The 20,000-nt window shown below is 47.2% G+C and overlaps 1 protein-coding gene across 3 annotated transcripts in view; it reads right to left on the bottom strand.

Annotated features, from left to right (window-relative positions):
* Window positions 1-20,000, bottom strand: part of ddb1 (damage-specific DNA binding protein 1) — a 41,854-nt gene that overhangs the window by 6,444 nt on the left and 15,410 nt on the right. For all 3 annotated transcript variants that reach the window (XM_077232511.1, XM_077232513.1, XM_077232512.1), the window contains 16 exons: window positions 17,402-17,485; window positions 17,202-17,318; window positions 16,719-16,821; window positions 16,538-16,613; window positions 16,294-16,402; window positions 16,033-16,211; window positions 11,628-11,791; window positions 10,398-10,505; window positions 9,897-10,104; window positions 9,729-9,824; window positions 9,194-9,305; window positions 8,310-8,433; window positions 8,056-8,220; window positions 3,223-3,317; window positions 2,966-3,136; window positions 2,766-2,875 (listed from right to left, as the gene is read on the bottom strand). In XM_077232511.1, the coding sequence (XP_077088626.1) occupies window positions 2,766-2,875; window positions 2,966-3,136; window positions 3,223-3,317; window positions 8,056-8,220; window positions 8,310-8,433; window positions 9,194-9,305; window positions 9,729-9,824; window positions 9,897-10,104; window positions 10,398-10,505; window positions 11,628-11,791; window positions 16,033-16,211; window positions 16,294-16,402; window positions 16,538-16,613; window positions 16,719-16,821; window positions 17,202-17,318; window positions 17,402-17,485 (2,021 nt within the window). The remainder of the gene's footprint in view (window positions 1-2,765; window positions 2,876-2,965; window positions 3,137-3,222; window positions 3,318-8,055; window positions 8,221-8,309; window positions 8,434-9,193; window positions 9,306-9,728; window positions 9,825-9,896; window positions 10,105-10,397; window positions 10,506-11,627; window positions 11,792-16,032; window positions 16,212-16,293; window positions 16,403-16,537; window positions 16,614-16,718; window positions 16,822-17,201; window positions 17,319-17,401; window positions 17,486-20,000) is intronic.

Here is a 20,000-nt window from a genome sequence, read left to right as displayed (position 1 = left end):
CTCACACACACACGGTTCCTCACACACACACACGGTTCCTCACTCACACACACGGCTCCTCACACACACACGGCTCCTCACTCTCACACACACACGGCTCCTCATTCTCACACGCACGGTTCCTCACACGCACGGTTCCTCACACGCACGGTTCCTCACACGCACGGTTCCTCACACGCACGGTTCCTCACACGCACGGTTCCTCACACGCACGGTTCCTCACACACACACATGGCTCCTCACACACAGACACGGTTCCTCACTCACACACACGGTTCCTCACTCACACACACGGTTCCTCACTCACACACACGGTTCCTCACTCACACACACGGTTCCTCACACACACACACACGGTTCCTCACACACACACACACACACGGCTCCTCACTCTCACACGCATGGCTCCTCACTCTCACACGCATGGCTCCTCACTCTCACACGCACGGTTCCTCACACGCACGGTTCCTCACACGCACGGTTCCTCACACGCACGGTTCCTCACACGCACGGTTCCTCACACGCACGGTTCCTCACACGCACGGTTCCTCACACGCACGGTTCCTCACACGCACGGTTCCTCACACGCACGGTTCCTCACACGCACGGTTCCTCACACGCACGCACGCCTCCTCACACACACGCACGGCTCCTCACTCTCACGCGCACGGCTCCTCACTCTCACGCGCACGGCTCCTCACTCGCACGCGCACGGCTCCTCACTCGCACGCGCACGGCTCCTCACTCGCACGCGCACGGCTCCTCACTCGCACGCGCACGGCTCCTCACTCGCACGCGCACGGCTCCTCACTCGCACGCGCACGGCTCCTCACTCGCACGCGCACGGCTCCTCACTCGCACGCGCACGGCTCCTCACTCGCACGCGCACGGCTCCTCACTCGCACGCGCACGGCTCCTCACTCGCACGCGCACGGCTCCTCACTCGCACGCGCACGGCTCCTCACTCGCACGCGCACGGCTCCTCACTCGCACGCGCACGGCTCCTCACTCGCACGCGCACGGCTCCTCACTCGCACGCGCACGGCTCCTCACTCGCACGCGCACGGCTCCTCACTCGCACGCGCACGGCTCCTCACTCGCACGCGCACGGCTCCTCACTCGCACGCGCACGGCTCCTCACTCGCACGCGCACGGCTCCTCACTCGCACGCGCACGGCTCCTCACTCGCACGCGCACGGCTCCTCACTCGCACGCGCACGGCTCCTCACTCGCACGCGCACGGCTCCTCACTCGCACGCGCACGGCTCCTCACTCGCACGCGCACGGCTCCTCACTCGCACGCGCACGGCTCCTCACTCGCACGCGCACGGCTCCTCACTCGCACGCGCACGGCTCCTCACTCGCACGCGCACGGCTCCTCACTCGCACGCGCACGGCTCCTCACTCGCACGCGCACGGCTCCTCACTCGCACGCGCACGGCTCCTCACTCGCACGCGCACGGCTCCTCACTCGCACGCGCACGGCTCCTCACTCGCACGCGCACGGCTCCTCACTCGCACGCGCACGGCTCCTCACTCGCACGCGCACGGCTCCTCACTCGCACGCGCACGGCTCCTCACTCGCACGCGCACGGCTCCTCACTCGCACGCGCACGGCTCCTCACTCGCACGCGCACGGCTCCTCACTCGCACGCGCACGGCTCCTCACTCGCACGCGCACGGCTCCTCACTCGCACGGCTCCTCACTCGCACGCGCACGGCTCCTCACTCGCACGCGCACGGCTCCTCACGCGCACGGCTCCTCACGCGCACGGCTCCTCACGCGCACGGCTCCTCACGCGCACGGCTCCTCACGCGCACGGCTCCTCACGCGCACGGCTCCTCACGCGCACGGCTCCTCACGCGCACGGCTCCTCACGCGCACGGCTCCTCACGCGCACGGCTCCTCACGCGCACGGCTCCTCACGCGCACGGCTCCTCACGCGCACGGCTCCTCACGCGCACGGCTCCTCACGCGCACGGCTCCTCACGCGCACGGCTCCTCACGCGCACGGCTCCTCACGCGCACGGCTCCTCACGCGCACGGCTCCTCACGCGCACGGTTCCTCGCACGCACACGGTTCCTCACTCTCACACACACACACACACACACGCGCACGGTTCCTCACGCGCACGGTTCCTCACGCGCACGGTTCCTCACGCGCACGGTTCCTCACACGCACGGTTCCTCACACGCACGGTTCCTCACACGCACGGTTCCTCGCACGCACACGGTTCCTCACTCTCACACACACACACACACACACACACACGATTCCTCACACACACACGGCTCCTCACACACACACACACACACACGGTTACTCACACACACACGGTTCCTCACAAACACACACGGTTACTCACACACACATGGTTCCTCACAAACACACACGGTTCCTCACAAACACACACGGTTCCTCTTGTGTGGATATATTCACACATGCATTACATTCATTAAAATCATTTATTTGACCATGGTGAATACGCCGAGGGTAGCGGTTGCTTCACGACCAATTTCAAAGTTGCGTGCGAATGTGTGCAGTCGAAAGGCGGCTTGAAGCTCGGGTCGGGTTACTGGTTCTGTTGGTCAATGTGGAGAATATGAGCTGAACCGATGTCAGATCTTTCGTCCTCGCACGGAATTCCTATTGAATGACTGGATATATTCTCAGAGTCTGTGTAAATGTGAGCGCTTCTTCAGACGCCCGTCAGTCACATCAAACATCGGTCATCAGTGTGTGATGATGCGCTCGACCCGTTACCTGTCCTTCTGGCAGACGAACAGGTTGAACGCATTCTCGGCTCCGAGGAAGTTGTCATCATCCAGGATTTCGACAGCACTCATCCAGTTTGGATTGAAATCACGGGCAATCTAATGAAAAGACAACAGCGAGAGGAAATTAAGCTTCCTTCCGACTATAACCGCAGCAGAACCCCCAGAATGCAGTGCGACAGCACTCACCTCCTCGAAGCTGCCCTCCATGGGCTTGTATGCTAGCAGCAGCACCGAGCGCATCAGGTCCCCCACCAGTATGAAGTCGCCCTTCGTCTTCAGATATAGAGCCATGATGTTATTATAGTGGTTACACTCCGTCCGCAGCTCCTTCTCTGCCGTCCACTCGTACAGACGCACCTGCGCAGACACACACGTTAGCGGTGGAGACACACGTTAGCGGCGGGAAAGAGATGCGCTGAAGAGTGTGATGGGGCCGAACTCACGGTGCTGTTGATGCTGGCCAGCAGTTTTCCGTTAAACTCCACCATCGAGTAAACGGCACCTTTAACCTCCTTCTCTGCCACCGTCTGCAGTTTACCTGAGAGGACAGAGAAAACAGCACATGATTACACACACACACACACAAGCCGTAGATCAGGGGTTGTCAGTCAATTATGATCATCTTCAGCTCTATAGGTTGCTGTTTAAAGACCCTACTTGTACTGTAAAAAAAAAATCATGTCAATATTATTTGTAAAATATTTAGTTTACTAAGTTACATATACAGGTTTTCTGCAGGTAGCTTCAAATTAATATTTAATGCTTTTTAAAACTTTATGCTACACATGAAACTAACCACAGATTATATATATATATACATATACACACACATATATATATACACTCAGCTAAAGGATTATTAGGAACTAGGGGTGTCCCCGACTAAGGATTTTCATAGTCGAATCAGAATCGTAAAGTCTTCCCTATAGTCGACTAATAGTCGAATCGTGTGTGTGGGGTCGGGGAGGGGGCGGGGCTTTAACATTTTAAAGCCGCGATGTACAGAACATCACACAAAGATATAGATAAAAATGTAGAAAACATTTCAGATCAATACAAATAAGAAATAACATAAATAACTGCAGAATGGCCACACTGCAGACAGGATTAGCATTTCACATGCAAATCAAATTAAATCGGCTAAATTGCCTGTGCGAGCAGGCTTACCTACAGGGCGCAACATCTATGCACCGAAAAATAATCAACAATTAATATACAGAATTAAATTAGAACAGAATATACCTTTCAAAAAATAAAAAATAAATAAATAAGTAAACGTAATAAGTCTGAATCAAGTCACAAGATGCAGAACAAATGCGTGCAAAGTGCTTAAAATATTCAAAACACAAGCCACAAATAGTTAAATTAGATTACCCTGAGTGATCAATAAAAATAAATAAAAATAAAGATATTATTAAAATATCGAAAGTATAGCCAGAATGGTCAACTTTGTCTTTGTAACTGCAAAAACAACAATAAACGCTGAACTCGAGTGACTGTTTATCTAAACATGTTCACAGCATACAAAAATCAAATTAGGCTGAACATTTTTTAAATCACTTGTACCGTAACGTTTCCTGATCGAGAGAGAAAATCTAGTCTTTCACTCTGTGTGTCTATGTCCATTTGAGTCTTTTCAAATTGTGTGCGTGGATAAAATACATACTAAAACGCTTAACATGAAAAACGTTTAACGGCTTAATGTCCTAAGACAGTTATATTAAAAGATCAAATTCTATACACACCTTATTAATAAAGCATACTGTATAGCCTACAGAAAAGCAGATGAGCCCAGAATATGAACGCAACGCGTTTAATTAAACGCTAATTTTCCTCCTATTAAAAACCGTTATTATAAAGAAAACGCTTTACGTGACTTTCTATAGGAGGAACACGTTTGGTTCATATTCTGGGTTCATCTGCTTATCTGCACATTGTATGGTTTCTTAATGAGGTAGCCCACTATACATTAATTAAGCCATGTAAAAGTGCCCTAGCGTTTTAAAAGCTTTTTTTCACGTTAAGCGTTTTAGAATCTCCAGAGGAAAACCAACTTGTTAACGTTGGCCTGCAGAAGTGCGATCATGGTTTTCCTGATGCTAAATCCAGTCTGGGAAAATATCCTTTCTGATGGTGTGCATCCACACTTTAGATTTTCTTATCCCAGACATTTTTAAAGATTTAAATCCCTGCCGCCAAAACGCTCCTCTATCGGTCACGGATCGAAAGTGAAACTTAAATCTGTCATGGGGTGTTTGGATTTATTCATGCACGTTAAAAATATTTATTAAAAGCTTCTTCCTTTGCACATTTGTATTTACAGAATTATCATAATAGCCTCCTATATTAACGTATTGACAGAAAACCAGTAGTTCTATGTGAAACCAGACATTGAGCAGCCTTATAACCTCTGCGAAGATTCCACTGTGAGATTGGTAGTCGAATCAGGCTCCTCCAATCGATGCATCGAATCTTCGACTGTTCGGGTCACCCCTATTAGGAACACCATACTAATACTGTGTTTGACCCCCTTCCACTTCAGAACTGCCTTATTCTACGTGGCATTGATTCAACAAGATGCTGAAAGCATTCTTTAGAAATGTTGGCCCATATTGATAGGATAGCATCTTGCAGTTGATGGAGATTTGTGGGATGCACATCCAGGGCATGAAGCTCCCGTTCCACCACATCCCAAAGATGCTCTATTGGGTTGAGATCTGGTGACTATGGGGGCCATTTTAGAACAGTGAACTCATTGTCATGTTCAAGAAACCAATTTGAAATGATTCGAGCTTTGTGACATGGTGCATTATCCTGCTGGAAGTATTCATCAGAGGATGGGTACATGGTGGCCATAAAGGGATGGACATGGTCAGAAACAATGCTCAGGTAGGCCGTGGCATTAAAACGATGCCCAATTGGCACTAAGGGGTCTAAAGTGTACCAAGAAAACATCCCCTACACCATTACACCACCACCACCAGCCTGCACAGTGGTAACAAGGCATGATGGATCCATGTTCTCATTCTGTTTACGCCAAATTCTGACTCTACCGTCTGAGTGTCTCAACAGAAATCGAGACTCATCAGACCAGGCAACATTTTTCCAGTCTTCAACTGTCCAATTTTGGTGAGCTCTTGCAAATTGTAGCCTCTTTTTCCTATTTGTAGTGGAGATGAGTGGGACCCGGTGGGGTCTTCTGCTGTTGTAGCCCATCCGCCTCAAGGTTGTGCGTGTTGTGGCTTCACAAATGCTTTACTGCATACCTCGGTTGTAACGAGTGGTTATTTCAGTCAAAGTTGCTCTTCTATCAGCTTGAATCAGTCGGCCCATTCTCCTCTGACCTCTAGCATCAACAAGGCATTTTCGCCCACAGGACTGCCGCATACTGGATGTGTTTCCCTTTTCACACTATTCTTTTAAACCCTAGAAATGGTTGTGCGTGAAGATCCCAGTAACTGAGCAGATTGTGAAATTCTCAGACCGGCCCGTTTGGCACCAACAACCATGCCACGCTCAAAATTGCTTAAATCACCTTTCTATCCCATTCTGACATTCAGTTTGGAGTTCAGGAGATTGTCTTGACCAGGACCACACCCCTAAATGCATTGAAGCAACTGTCATGTGATTGGTTGATTAGATAATTGCATTAATGAGAAATTGAACAGGTGTTCCTAATAATCCTTGTGAGTGTATATTTGTGCTGTCAATCCATTAAAAAAAATTAACTCAATTAACCAAAAAAATGTCTGTGATTAATCATTTAAAAACGCTTACATTTTTGTACGTTTATATCTAGTTTATATATTTTATAATGTCATAATTTCATTTTATTTGTAAAATTACTGTAGAAACAACAATAACAGTATATTTCAAATACTTGTTTACCTACAAAAGTTCTTTAGTCAAGAGCAGTGAGTGATTTTCGCTGTTCCCTTTGTTCTTTGATTAACTTTACTGACAGAAAGCTTTATTGGCTGCTGGCCCTTTAAGAGCAGCCGCTGCTGACTGATCTAACGCGCCTCATTCTCACTAATCTCTACTTTTATATAAGTCTTTAACTCAAGACTGCTCTTATGTTATGAGGATACTCGACAAAACTGACATTTTGGCATAATTTTGTGTGTTACTGTTTGTTCAAGCCAAGTTCAGGTTTAAAGTATTTGCATGAATAAGAACGGGATCATAATGTAAAGCTAGCCAAAGGACGACAAAAATTAAAGTGAAAGTGACACGTGATGGCCAAGTATGGTAACCCATACTTAGAATTTGACCTCTGCATTTAACCCATCCAAGTAAGTACACACACATTAGGAGCAGAGTAGTGAGTAGTGAACACACACACACACACACACACACACAGCAAACGTGGATACACACAACCCGAGCAGCGGGCAGCCTTGAGTGGCGCCCGGGGAGCGATTGGGGGTTAGGTGCCTCGCTCAAGGACACCTCAGTCATATTCCTGCCGGTACTGGAATTGAACCAGCAACCTTTGGGTCACCAGTCCAACTCTGCTACCATTAGGCCATGACTGCCCCACGGGGCAGGATCCCAAAGGATGCTGCGTTAAATATCCACTTCTAATGTAATTTGCACTGTCTCATTATTCTGGTCTAGTGTTTTTCCTGTCCTCCGCTGTCACTCGCATCACGGCAACTCTGCTCCGGCCCCAAGCAATTACCAAACCGGTTCCGTGCGTTTATCACACTAACGTACATATTTTGGGACAGCAAATAAAAAAATATGAATTATGAAGGCTATATTCAAATAAATTGATAGTATAACATTTTCTTCAAAACTATATAAAATTTTCAAATGCCTGTAGGATTAAAATGTAATTCTTTTTAATGCAATTTAAGATCTTAATTTTCGCAAAATCCATTTAATGGCTTTTAATGCTTCTTAAAGCTCCACAGAAACCTTGATATATATATATATATATTTTTTTCTCACAATAGTAATTTTAGAAGCATTTATTCACTCATCTATTTTTTTTTGTATTCGTATGTTTGTTTATTTTATTTCAATTATCTTTTACACTGTTTTTCTGTAAACATTTCCACGGATCCCACTTTGAAAACCGCTGACCTAGAATGCACCATTTCTATGATTTCATTTTGTAATGAAAATTTACTTTTTTTGTGGGACTTTTAAAATATAAAAAATGTATACGAAACGTAAAACTTCACATTCATAATTGAAAAAGCCACAATTTTTGTGGAAACATGTAATAACCCAGTAGAGAATAATGAAGGTGTTTCTGGTGAGCGTACCGTCGGTGTAGTGGAAGACGATGATGCGGCCCTGCTTAGGCTCCGCCTCCTCTGGATACACCATCGCTGTGCCGACGATGAAGTAGACGGCCGGATCCCGGCCCAGCTTACAGGAGACCATGCTGAGCGCGTACTCGTTCTGCAGGAACTGATGCGCGTGCAGCACTGCGGGAGAGGAGCGTTAGACCGCACGCACACGCATCCACGCACACACACACACACACACACACACACACACACACACACACACATACCCTCGAACGTATGCTGATCCACCACCAGCAGACTGTGCACCTCCACCTCCTCCCCGAACGACGTCTCGTGAGGCGACGTGCTGCTGGGAAACAGCTTACTGGAGCTCACACTGCTGGACAGAGCCTGCGCGCACACACACACACACACAGCTTTTGTGACGCACCTCTGCTTTTAAAGAACATCACACACACTCTCACTCTCACTCTCACACTCACACTCTCACTCTCACTCTCACTCTCTCACACTCTCACACTCTCTCTCACACTCTCACACTCACTCTCACTCTCTCACACTCTCACACTCTCTCTCACACTCTCACACTCTCACTCTCACACTCTCACACTCTCTCACTCTCACACTCACACTCTCACTCTCACTCTCACACTCTCTCTCACACTCTCACACTCTCACTCTCACTCTCACTCTCACACTCTCACACTCTCACACTCTCTCACTCACACTCTCACTCTCACACTCACACTCACACTCTCACTCTCACTCTCACTCTCTCACACTCTCACACACTCACTCTCACTCTCACTCACACTCACACTCACACTCACACTCTCACTCTCACACTCTCACTCTCTCACTCTCACTCTCACACTCACACTCTCACTCTCTCTCACACTCTCTCTCACACTCTCTCTCACACTCACACTCACACTCTCACTCTCACTCTCACACTCTCACTCTCACACTCTCACACTCACTCTCACACACTCACACACTCTCACTCTCACTCTCACACTCTCACTCTCACACTCTCACTCTCACTCTCACACTCTCACTCTCACACTCTCACTCTCACACTCTCACTCTCACACACCTTTTGTGACGCACCTCTGCTTTTAAAGAACATCACTCACTCACACACACACACCTGTGTGCTGGCGCTGGGCCGCACCGCTGCTGTTGTTCCACTGGTGTCCTGCATCTCTACTCTACTGGACAGAACTCCGAAACACTGAGACACTTCCTGATAACAGATCCGCCTGCGAGCGACACACACATTAGTAGAATACAGGCATGATCATGACACACACACACACACACACACACACACACACACACACACACACACACACACCACAGGTGCTGTCCTCGTACTCTAGCAGAGCAACACCAGTTTACAGTGTCCTCCTTACAGCTTACGGTTACTCACTACAGTAAACAACTAACCCTATAGGAAGTACATGTTTTTACTTAATATTACTCAGTGCTTAAATGTATAATTACGCTGGAACAATGACAACATGAAATAAAGTGTAACCGACAAGTGACGGCCGGTTACTGGAACTGATTAATTCACGAGATATTCACAAACCATTTGTATGACGTTATAATCCGGCTTAATGAAATAAATGAATCATTGATATGATGCGTTTCCACACACACACACACACACACACACTCACTTGGGCGACTCGTAGAGCGGCACGGTCCGGATGTGCAGCTTCTGGATCTCGTCGATGGTGCCGATGGTCAGAGTGCTGTTATTGGCCAGAGCCAGACTGGAGCAGGAGAGAAGGAACATGTGACGCTACAGCAGAGCTGAGATCTGAGAGAGATCAGGTGAGGCGTACCTGTCGGGGTATCCCTCAGAGTTCAGCGGGCACATGTAGTTCACCTCCTTCAGGTTGACGTTGGAGAACACCAGCTTGTGGTTGCTGGAGTAGATGACGGTGGGTCTGTCGGAGCAGGCGAACACGTTGGACGTGGAGAGCGAGCGGAAAGTGCGCAGAACCGTCGGCTGCGTGCCGAGCGTCACCTTCTTACGCTCGCTCAAAACACCTGCAAACACACTCGTGAAGGTTAGATCTCCGGAAAACAAACAGTTTTATATTAGTTGGTTTAGCAGTGGTATTGAAATCACAAATTCTGAGTTTTCAACTGGTATCTAAAATTCTGGTGTCACAGTAATCTTATATTAAAAGTACATGGTTCCAGTTGTCTAATACTCTGTATAGGGACAGTGAAAACATGGAGACGTGTTAGGAAAGTAAGCCGCTGGTTGTTAGCGGCGAACACGTGTGTGTGTGTGTGTGTGTGTGTGTGTGTGTGTGTGTGTGTGTGTGTGTGTAAACCTGTCTGAATGTCCAGGCCGAAGTAGAAGAGCGCCCCGTCTCCCAGGGCACACAGCAGATAGTGACTGCCCTCGAACGTGGTCATGAGGATGGAGCGAGGGATGATCTCTACAGGACACACAACCAGCGTCAGTTAGACACAAAACAACACACTCGTGCTTCAGGAGCTTCTCAGATCCATCAACACATGGGCATTATACCTTCACAACACAAACAACAGCAGCAGCTTCTTAGGGTAAGAATTTATAATCATATTTGGAAATGGAATACCAGTATTAGCTGGATATGTTGACTTTAAGTGTGAAAGAGTCGTAAAATATGCATAAAGTGGTCATGAATTGAGAAATATTTATTTCTTTTTTCGGTGCAGGCTTTTTACTGTAAGATCTGGACCCGACAATAATGCCACAACATGCAAGTTAACGTGTTCATTCTAATGCCTGATCTCGGATCAGTGATTTCTGATATCAATGATTCATGTACAGTCTGACGTTCTTTGTCTCAAAATTGTTTATTGCCGTTTATGCGTCAGTAAATCAAGTGACTAAACGGTCAACATTTTCTCTCTTAGTAGAAACTTCTATAAAGCGATGAAAGAACGCTCCCTTCATAATTGCTGGAGCTGTCAATCAAACAGCGCAAGTTTATCAGAAACTCCGTTATAATCAATGCTGTCTGCACTATCAATCTGTATTAACCGTGTTTGCGCCGTTAGTAGCACACACACCCACACACACGCGCGCACACACACACACACAAACATCTCTTTGTGCAGTGGACTGAAGCAGGGCAGTTTCAGCAGGCCTAGCATCTCTCACACACACACACACACACACCTCCGCCCAGCATCTCTCACACACACCTCCGCCCAGCATCTCTCACACACACACACTCACACTCTCACTGTCACACACACACACACACACCTCCGCCCAGCATCTCTTTGTGCAGTGGACTGAAGCAGGGCAGTTTCAGCAGGCCCAGCATCTCTCACACACACACACACACACACACACACACACACACACACACACACACACACACACACACACACACACACACACACACACACACACACACACACACACACACACCTCCGCCCAGCATCTCTTTGTGCAGTGGACTGAAGCAGGGCAGTTTCAGCAGGCCCAGCATCTCTCACACACACACACACACACACACACACACACACACACACACACACACACACACACACACACACACACACACCTCCGCCCAGCATCTCTTTGTGCAGTGGACTGAAGCAGGGCAGTTTCAGCAGGCGGGCCGAGATGTCGGTCCAGAGTCCCACGGCACAGATGCTGGATTCTCCGGCGCTTTCGCCCAGAGGAGTGATGTCCAGACACGCCACCTCGTGCTCCATCTCAGTGGAGCTGCAGGAGACACACACACACACACACATTACCACCGCTGGCATGCTCAGTTTTGCATGAAAATTAAACAGGAGGTTTGATTGGCTGAGCACAGATCTCTGAAGAGTTCTGAACATGTGTGTCTGGCCAGGCCTCAGTGTGCACTAGTGCTGACTCCGCAGGAGGTTTTATTCTTTGCTTTTGTTATTTTTATTTCTAATGCATTTGTAGTGATTATTTTGAATTACCACGGTGTATGAAATGTGCCAAATAAATAAAACTTGCCTTGTTTTGCCAGTTAGAGACCAATGAGCATCCAATGCGCACCCACACCCTCACCTTAACCCTCTGAGGTCTGCTATTGCGCAAGCGCGATAGTCTCGCTTTTTTTCTTGACAGTGCAAAAGAGACTCAAAATACTCTGTTGATTTTGATCTTACGTGTTAGTGTTATACATCATTCAATCCTGTTAAGTGTATTTTTTTGTGTATACTCACAATATAAACAAAGTATTGTGCTTTTAGTCAAATAAAGAAATATAAACATGATGCTAGTTTGGCTGTTTCGGCCTGTCAGTCATCCGTGTATGAGGCGGGATCCCCACGCTGAGCTCGAGGCCTGGGGAAGCGCTAGTGAAGGACAGGCTACAGCGCACGCGCGATAGGGACTAGTGTTGATTTTTGTTTGGTTTCTCGTTGCCTGATTTAGTTTTAAGTGTTTTGTCTGTCATGTTAATTTTGCTCTTTGTTTTGATTGCCCCACAAACGTCTAATTTGTGAGCTCTGTATTGTTACTGTGCGTTCACACCAGACGCGAATAGCGCGTCAAATTCGCGTTTACCGCGTCTAGTTTGACGCTTGACCACTTTGTGTTAATTCTAGCCTTAATTTTGAAACTTTCGCCTCTGACGCGCGTAGAGGCGCGGTCAGAGGCGAAAGTTTCAAAAGTTACGAACCCCGTTGGCCGCCATCTTTTTACAAGATGTCTGTTGTTGATGGGTCATTTATCGAGAGAGTCACCGCTCTGTATTTGCACTGGAGAGTAGAACAGCGGTGTAGGGATCATCGTCCCCGTATTTGGGTGCACCAGACCCTTCGGAGGCGAACCCGGGGTTCATGCACACTTTTTAAAGTCAAATTTAAGGCTTTTTAAGACCTTTTTAAGACCTGAAGAAATCAAAATTATTACCGTACATTAGGGGTGTGCAATATTGACAAAAATATATCTCGATATATATCTTGATTTTTGTTTGGTTTCTCGTTGCCTGATTTAATAAAAATAAAGTAGGTATATTGAATTATCAACTAAGATGTTATTAAAATGTTTGTTCCAATATTCAAACTAATGAATCCTTACCTTTTTTAATACGTATGATAAAACGTATACTTTTTACAAAGAAAGAATACACTTGAAATATTGTTAAAATTGTAATTGTTGTTGTAATTGTAACCTATTTGTAATTGGTTACAATTTCTTATTGTAAAATATGTATACATATATATAAAATTTCTTTTGTCCGAGGTCGCATTCTTAGGGATCCTGTGACAAACTTGTGTGAAAGGCTAATTAATATGCAGCTCATTATGTATGTGGCACATTATCCGGCCTTTGTCTTCTCAGGTGTGAATACACCTCCACGCATATTGCCTTTCCAAACAAAAGGTGTCTTATAAAATTTAAACCAATGTATTGTTTTATGTGAATGATTGGACAGGATGATTTTCAGATCATTTTGAAGCAAAAACTCTAGGCAACAACGCCCATTAGTCAAAAGTCCTGTGGACACATATTTAGTATATGTTTTGTGGCCTTATTACAGACACTTTAAGTTTTAGTTTTTTCAATAACCATGCATAAACAATATTCTCTAAAAAAATACAAACATGTACATACATCTTGCTCACATATTATGGTATCCATGTTTATGCTAAATAGAGTGTAATTAGACCTTTTCAAATAATATGTTTATAAGCAACTGAAAAAAGCACAAATGTCAGGGCATGTCAAAACATCTCAAGGACCCCAAAAACACCTTAGACCCCAGAGGGTTAATCCTCAGCTATGCGCAGGCTTTTTGCATCGTAATCATGGAGTTGGCTTTGCTGTGAAGTCTAAACTGCTGCAGCGCATTCCGGAAACCCCTATCTGCATCAATGAAAGACTGATGACATGCGCATTCCCCTGGCAAAGGAACGCTTCGCCACTCATCAGTGCATACGCTCCCACTCTTGACACGAGCACAACATCAAAGAGGATTTCTACAGAGCTCTTGATGCCATCCTACAGAAAACCCCGGCTACGGACAGGATCATACTCCTAGGATATCTCAATGCTGGAGTGGCCACGGAGGACCTGGTGCGGAGTAAAGGCATCGGCCAGCATGGTGTGGGGAAATGAACCGCGACGGGCTCAGACTCCTCTCCTTCTGTGCAGAGCACCAGCTGGTCATTACTAACACCGTCTTACAGATGAAGAACAGGCTCAAGGCCTCCTGGCAGCACCCCCGCTCAAACACTGCCATCTTCTTGACTACGTGATTGTCCGTCAAAACCCGTGTGATGCGCGGAGCTGAGAGCTGGACTGACCACCTCATGGTCAGATCCAAACTACTCATGAGCATTCAGCCCCGTGGCCCGAGGACAGCTCCAACAAGAAACTGTCCAGCGCTGAACAGCATCACCACCAAAGACAACCTCCGACGGCTCCTTGCTGAAAACCTCAACATGATCCTGGAGGAATCAGCTGACTGTCCACCTCGTCGTCAGGATATTAATAGCGCAGCCTCAGGCGCTCGGCCAATGAAGGAAACTCCACCAGGACTGGTTTGACTAACTCAGCTGAGATACAGTCACTTCTAAAACCAAGCATGAAGCCCACAAAGCTGTCCTGTCCTGCCCTGGATCTCCCACCCATATAACCATCTTCACTGCTGTAAGAGCAGAAACCCAGCGAGCCCTTGGGACTATGGAGAACAGCTGGTGAACTCCAGAACCTGGCAGACTGGTTCTCAAGGCTTTTACGATGCCATAAAAGCATTGTTCGGCCCCAGGAAGCGGCGATTCCCTCAGTCCGATCAGGCGACGGGTCCACACTCTTCAAGGACTGCCACGAGATTCTTTAATCTTTAGTCTCTTTAATCACACCAACTCTGTTGACCCACATATCCTGGATAATCTGCCAGACCTGTCAGCAACCATACACTTGGACACTCCACCACTTTACTCAGAACTTCTGCAAGCTTCTGCAGGGCTGAAGAACAACAAAATCGCTGGACACGATGGAATCCCTGCAGAGGTTTTCAAACACGGAAGTTATATCCTCACACGACGCCTGCACCTCCTGATCCAAAACATTCGGGGACATGGGACTCTCCCACAGGACTGGAACGATGCTAACATTGTGGTCATTTACAAGCAGAAAGGAGACAGTGCTGTCTGCGGCAACATTTATTCATTTCATTTACATTTATTCATTTAGCTGACGCTTTTATCCAAAGCGACTTACAATTGCAATATATGTCAGAGGTCGCACGCCTCTGGAGCAACTAGGGGTTAAGTGTCTTGCTCAGGGACACATTGGTGTCTCACAGTGGATTCGCGGTTAGGGTTAGCCTATTATTCTAGCCGCGGGATATCTCTCCTCTCCATGGATAGCACAAAGGTTGCTGTTTAAGTATCTCCACTCTGCTTTATGGGGCTGAGTCATGAACCGCCAGCACATCATCAACCTCGTGGCCTTCCACACCCGCTGCCGACAGAAGATCCTCAGCTTGTCCTGGGAAGATCGAATCCCCCATACAGCCATCCTCAGCAACACTGACTCAATCTGTATGGAAGCAGCTGTGGCCAAAAAACATCTGCGCTGGATAGGGCACAGCATACGCATGCCTGAACACCGCCTGCCCCGCTGCGTCCTCTACAGTCGACTAACGGGCGCTAAGCGCTCCGCTGGAGGGCAAAAGCAGCGCTTTGAGGACTACACCAGCGGCAACCCCCCCACCACCACATCACTGGAGCAAGCGTCATCATCGAACACGATGGACAGCTAAGAGTGTGTGTGTGTGTTCACCTGATCTGCTTGAGTTCTCCGGTGAGGATCTGCAGGTGATACAGCACTCGCCCCACCTGTGTGTGTGTGTGTGTGTGTGTGTGTGTGTGTTCACCTGATCTGCTTGAGTTCTCCGGTGAGGATCTGCAGGTGATACAGCACTCGCCCCACCTGTGTGTGTGTGTGTGTGTGTGTGTGTGTGTGTGTGTGTTCACCTGATCTGCTTGAGTTCTCCGGTGAGGATCTGCAGGTGATACAGCACTCGCCCCACTGCGAGCACCACCTGTGTGTTGTTACACGACGCCACGCTGATGTTTCTGCCCTGCGGCTCCTTCCACTCGCTCGCCAGAGCCTTGCTGTCCTGAGTGACCAGGCGCACAGAGCCCGACGTGATCTAAACACACACGCACACACTCGTCAACACAGGCTTCGAACACCACCCCTCTCCTGTGTGCTTCAGGTGTGTGTAAGCGCACCTGTATGAGCTGCTGATGCGCAACATTCCCACAGAAGAACGTCTGCTGATTATCCACAAACCCCGGCAGCTCCGTCTCCTCCACCTCCTCTCCGCTGAGCATCAGAACCCTGACACACACAAACACACACACACACACACACACACACACACACACACACACACACACACACACACACACACGCACGACAGTGATGAGCATGGGAGGTGCAGTTCAGCTCTGGACTGAAGTAAACTTTACTCACCTGGTCTGACCGACGAAAGACAGAACCAGCATGTCATCAGTGTTTCTGCTCGACTCTGAGCGCAGCGGCCACAGTCCTGAAACACACACACACACACACACACACACACACAGAGTATAGTTAGAGATATATTGTGATTCACATTACATTAGCAGGTGGAGATCGACAGCAGAGATCTGACCTTTGATCCCGGGCAGGTCGATACTGGCGTGCTCATGGATGCCGATACCGTTACGAATAATCCTCAGAGAGCCTTCCTTAAACGCTCCGGAGCACGTCACCAACTGCAGGACCGCGCACACACACACACACACACACACACACACACGCTTCATCTAGCTGATGATACACTGCTTCACTGATGTGATAAAGCTGGTTACAGAATCAAAAAGGGCCAAACATGAACTCCTAACAAACAATGTTAATGTCAAGTGGAGCTGCAACGACGCATCATCGTAATAGATTACATCGAATACATAAATTAGTCGATTTGCGTCGATGCGTCGCGCTGTTTATATTCCCCAATGGTGGCGGCATTTGTCATTATGTTGTTAAACACCAGTTGTATATAGTGTTTAATTCTGTCCTAACAGACTAACAGCAGGAGCACTGAACGATTGATGATGATTTATGATGATGTGATGATGATGATGATGATGCTCACCTGACCCTGGCCTTGCCTCTCCAGGTCCACCACACACATGTCCACTATCGGGCCCAGGTTAGTGAAGGTCTCCATCACTGCCACATACGAACCCTGATCGTTACTGTCCACATTCAGCTGCGCGCACACACACACACCACGCTGGCCTTAGAGAACATGCCATTATCACATATCAGTAACTCATCTGCAAGATCACCGACCTTCACGAGCTGAGAATCTCCCAGTCTGGATCCCACGAACACCACACCGTTATCCAGATACGTCAGGCACTCTGCGATCGAGGTCTAGAACACACACACACACACACACACACACACACACACACACACACACACACACACACACACACACACACACACACACACACACACACACACACACACACACACACACACACACACACACACACACACACACACACACACACACACACACGGATTAGGCATAAAAAAAAAATTAGTTTGGTTCCGGTTTCCGACCGACCATGTCAATTTATGTGCGACCCAAATTTATTTTATGAGCTTGGGGAAGAAATAACACAAATTAAATAAATACACAAATAAAAAACTTTGAGGCGAACTATAATTTATGTTTTTGTACAGCACCGTATTCGTATAGCCTGTTGTCCTCCAGCAATGCGAACAAACGAGGCAGCCGCGGGCGTTCACACATCGCTGTTGTGATGTAGATGCACCGCTGCGCTCGTGACAGGGCGCGTGAACTGAACGAGCAGAGACAGAGAGAGAGAGAGAGAGAGTGTCCCGGTCGCGCGCGCTCTCTCTGCGGAGCCAGGCGGAAGTACAGGCTTCACCGTCTCAAAACTAAGCACTGTCTTGCTCTCTCTCCCTCGCACATATTAATCTAAATAAATCGACACGATGGCAAGGTTGGAAGACTAAAGTTTCATGTGGAGCGTTCGGAGATTTCTTCGTTTGCAGTGTGTGTGTGTTCACTACTCACTTCTCTGCTCCTAATGTTTGTGCACTTGGATGGGTCAAATGCAGAGGTCAAATTCCAAGTATGGGTTACCATCACGTGTCACTTTCACTTTTTTCCTGAATTACCGCTGGTTGGGAATTGTGCTAAAATACGTTGCCTTATCTTCTCTGAAAAGCGTTCCACACAATCATCTGACATATAAACCACACTTTAAATAAACGAAAAAACTATCCAGTGATGAAATGTTTTCTGTGATGACACAAATCTTGTGGGATGTCCTAACCGCCGGGATAATCACACAACGCGCACACGTCCGATAATGACACGTCCAATTCGTGAACTAATGACTAACGACTAAACTCATTTGAACCAATCCGTTTTAATGAATGGTTAAAACAACTGATCTTTCCAACACTGAACTCACGAGATGTCTGAATCGGTGTATAACTAATCGGTAACACTTTACAATAAGGCAACCCCGTTTGCCCCCGCGCACACATTTAAAATCAGCGTGTGTGTGTAATATGCTGGGACACACAAGGTGGTAGAGTACATGTACAGGTAGGCTATGTTATGAAAATATAGAGTAGCTTATCCATCGCTACAGTAAATTAATATTAAAAAAATAATAATAATTTCCTTCCTATCCCTTGCTGCCACTGGAGAAAAAAAAAGAAAAAAAAGAAAAGAAAAAAAAAAGTCACTACCGACCCATGACCTCAACTGACAACCAACCGGAACCAAACTTTTTTTTTTTTTTTATGCCTTACACACACAGACACATGTATATCTGCACACACACACACACAGTTACGTCCTTAGGGAGGTTTGGAGTGTTTTTGGGTGTGTTTTGTCTTTCTCTTTTCGGTTCCTTTTGTCTCTCTTACTTTCACTTTAACAGGCTGTCTCTGATTGGCTGTTCGGCCTGTCAGTCATCCGTGTATGAGGCGGTATCCCCACGCTGAGCTCGAGGCCTGGGGAAGCGCTAGTGAAGGACAGGCTACAGCGCACGCGCGATAGGGACTTGTGTTGATTTTTGTTTGGTTTCTCGTTGCCTGATTTAGTTTTAAGTGTTTTGTCTGTCATGTTAATTTTGCTCTTTGTTTTGATTGCCCCACAAACGTCTAATTTGTGAGCTCTGTATTGTTACTGTGCGTTCACACCAGACGCGAATAGCGCGTCAAATTCGCGTTTACCGCGTCTAGTTTGACGCTTGACCACTTTGTGTTAATTCTAGCCTTAATTTTGAAACTTTCGCCTCTGACGCGCGTAGAGGCGCGGTCAGGGGCGAAAGTTTCAAAAGTTACGAACCCCGTTGGCCGCCATCTTTTTACAAGATGTCTGTTGTTGATGGGTCATTTATCGAGAGAGTCACCGCTCTGTATTTGCACTGGAGAGTAGAACAGCGGTGTAGGGATCATCGTCGCCGTATTTGGGTGCACCAGACCCTTCGGAGGCGAACCCGGGGTTCATGCACACTTTTTAAAGTCAAATTTAAGGCTTTTTAAGACCTTTTTAAGACCTGAAGAAATCAAATTATTACCGTACATTAGGGGTGTGTAATATTGACAAAAAATTTTTTGATAATAATTAGATGATATTTTACGATTATCACGAGGATATTCATATTTTTCATATTCTATGCAGTGGTCAGTTCACGGTAGTGACAGAAATTATTAATTAATGTGCAATATTTGCCACCTTAAATTGATTTCCAGGGGCATTTTCACCAATATATGGACATTTTTTCTAAACTTATTTAGAGTTATGCATCAGCTTTTATGACAAATGCTAACATTCAAATTAAATTATACAGTAATTATACAATAATTATATAGTACCACCGTGTGAGGCGTTGGA

This window comes from Siphateles boraxobius, unplaced genomic scaffold (assembly GCF_051911475.1).
Source record: "Siphateles boraxobius isolate OS27281-9 unplaced genomic scaffold, OSU_SipBor_1 172, whole genome shotgun sequence".
NCBI lineage: Eukaryota > Metazoa > Chordata > Actinopteri > Cypriniformes > Leuciscidae > Siphateles > Siphateles boraxobius.
This window is presented reverse-complemented; position numbering and strand designations above follow the sequence as displayed.